This window comes from Nothoprocta perdicaria, unplaced genomic scaffold (assembly GCF_003342845.1).
Source record: "Nothoprocta perdicaria isolate Ctin4 unplaced genomic scaffold, notPer1 scaffold_200, whole genome shotgun sequence".
In the NCBI taxonomy this organism is placed as follows: Eukaryota; Metazoa; Chordata; class Aves; order Tinamiformes; family Tinamidae; genus Nothoprocta; species Nothoprocta perdicaria.
The window spans coordinates 173,088-175,792 of NW_020455206.1; the positions used below are offsets into that span (position 1 = coordinate 173,088).

The 2,705-nt window shown below is 55.7% G+C and overlaps 1 protein-coding gene across 1 annotated transcript in view; it reads left to right on the top strand.

Moving 5' to 3' along the window:
• The first annotated feature begins 325 nt into the window (after positions 1–325).
• LOC112946287 overlaps positions 326–2,705 on the top strand; it is a 9,813-nt gene continuing 7,433 nt past the window's right edge. The window contains exon 1 of the mRNA XM_026038096.1: positions 326–349. Coding sequence (XP_025893881.1) covers positions 326–349 — 24 coding nt within the window. The remainder of the gene's footprint in view (positions 350–2,705) is intronic.

The following is a 2,705-nucleotide window of genomic DNA, read 5'->3' on the forward strand; positions in this document are numbered from 1 at the left end:
TACTTGCACGCATCCAGGCGGGTTTGGGAGATTTCCAGAGAAGGAGACTCCCCAGCCTCCCTGGGCAGCCTGTGCCAGGGCTCTGGCACCCTCACAGCAAAGTTGTTCCACATGTGGAGATGGAACTGCCTGTGTTTCAACTTGTATCCATTGCAATGATACAGAAATGATACAGACATTTAGAGTGTTGCATCTACCTTTAAACGAAGCACAGAAACCTGTGATGGCTGACAGTCATCCTGCATATGCCATTGTACCTGTAGAGCTTCCTTGTGCATGGATGTTTTCCCACAGGACCTTTTGAAGTCTATCTCCCTGTACCAGGATGGCGGCAGTCTCGCATCATATGGTGTGCTGCTTCAGAGCTCAACAAAYATCTCCTCAGGTTGTTTCAGCAAGGGCCTATGCCTTCCCTTTGGAGCTGCTTTCATAGTGTAGTTTCAGCTTTTGGCCTCCACCTGAGCTACACCACAACTGTGTGGCAGCAGTGGCCAGGCCTGGCCCCGTACCCAACCCTCTGACTAACTTTGTGGCCTGCTCTTGGGCCTGCCATGTCTGATCTCTTGGCTGACCCTGACCACAGTCTCTGTATTTGCTGTGTTTAGCCTGGCTCAAGTAAACTGGGATTGCAGCCTAGCACAGGAGGCTTTTGCCTGCCTTTTCACCAACACTCAGCTCAGCTCAGCTCAGCTCAGCTCAGCATGCCATCTAGATGCACGGGTATCTGATGGCTTTCAAAGACCACTGTGGGAACCAGTCTGGCCTCCAGCTTCCCATACAATGTTACAGAACTTGTAGACGTTTCCAGAGCACCTGAAAAACTCTGGGCAGATTCTTCCTTTGATTGGAAAAGATGTGACTGTACTGAGAATGGTTCTKCATTTAGGGTATTTTAGGAAAATGTTTTCCATTGTTTCATTCAGTTATTCCCATTGTGGAAGAATAATCACCTATATGAGGAAATGAGTTATCTGGTGTTTAGACAGCAGAGTGGATTCATGTTGAAGTTGGGGTCTCGGGACTCTAAGCAGCACCAGGGTGGATGGGACACGACAAGTGCAATCGACAGTTATTCTTCTTCACAGGCAGCACAAGGCAGAATTGCAGTTGCTTACTCAACGCAGCAGACTYGTGCTGTATCCCATTGCACTGGTTAATGCAGAAACCTGCCTTGCCTTTATGTAGCTCATCTTCTGCCTTTTTGCTATGCGGTGACAGAGACTCCCTGGTGCACCTATGGGACAGAGCTAGCCTGGCTGCTGAGTTCTCCAATGGAGAGCATGTTAAATCATAGCCCGTTTCTTTCTGCAATCTGTTTTCAGCTACAGACCTGCCGTGTCACAGCTGAGGACCCTAGCCTAGTGCAGCAATGGGGCTCTAATTGTGTGCAGAAGCCCTGACCTGGATCCATCATGTTTTCACCCRGACCCCACTGAATTGGTGCTGCTGGACAGAAGAGAGTTTCAGAAGCCCCTGCCTCCTTCTCTACCACACCGCAAGGCTGTGAAGGGAGCGGGACACACACCTGGAATTTCCTCTTCTCTGCATGCCAATGGGCTCTGTAACCAGTACTGCATACCCACAGCATACCCACTTAATTAAAAGCCTTTCACATTATCCATAATTGGCCCTTGTTCCACGCAGCCCTGAGCACAAGCGAGCTTGGTCTATATGGCATAAACTCAAATCATCCTGTTGTCACTCCCAATCCTGCTCGTTTAACTCTAATCCCTTTGCTACCCTGGGGCCRGGGCATCTCCTGTCTCAGAAGCTGCAGTCCTCATCTCAACTCTCAACAGCACCGRCTGCAGGCACAAGGAGGAGCTTGCAGAAGCTCTTCAAGAAGCTTCAGGATGGGGGATGTCCTGCATTCTGTGACAAGATCCCCAACACAGACACTCAGAGCCCACTCAGCCAGGCTTTATTCTTCATGGTATTGCAAGGAAATGGGCAAACTCACAAGTGAAGCTCAGCTGGATCCTGGAACCAGCACATGCCTGGTGCCTCATGGCACACGTGTCTGCAGGTGCTCGTGCTGGGACCCTTCACCACCCCTGTCAGTGTCTGCGACCAAGGTGAGCACTAGCACATGGCAAGAGCCTTCCCTTTTCACCCACATCAGCATTCCCGGGGTTGTGCAAGCTCCGGGTCCCCTCATTTCACCAACTCTGTTTCCGGGCTCCATCTCCCCCCGTTTCCACGACTCCGTGCCCGTTTTGCCCGTTCCCGCGACTCCGTGCCCGTCCCGCCCATTCCCGCAGCTCCGCGCCCGTCCCGCCYKTTCCCGCAGCTCTGCCCCCRTTCCCGCAGCTCCGTTCCCGTCCCGCCCGTTCCCGCCCGTTCCCGCGGCTCCGCGCCCGTCCCACCCGTTCCCGCAGCTCTGCCCCCGTTCCTGCAGCTCCGTTCCCGTCCCGCGGCTCTGTGCCCGTCCCGCCCGTTCCCGCAGCTCTGCCCCCGTTCCCGCGGCTCCGTTCCCGTCCCGCCCATTCCCGCAGCTCCGCGCCCGTCGCACCCGTTCCCGCAGCTCTGCCCCCGTTCCCGCGGCTCCGTTCCCGTCGCGCCCGTTCCCGCGGCTCCGCGCCCGTCCCGCCCGTTCCCGCAGCTCTGCCCCCGTTCCCGCGGCTCCGTTCCCGTCCCGCCCGTTCCCGCAGCTCTGCCCCCGTTCCCGCGGCTCCGTTCCCGTCCCGCCCGTTCCCGCGGCTCCG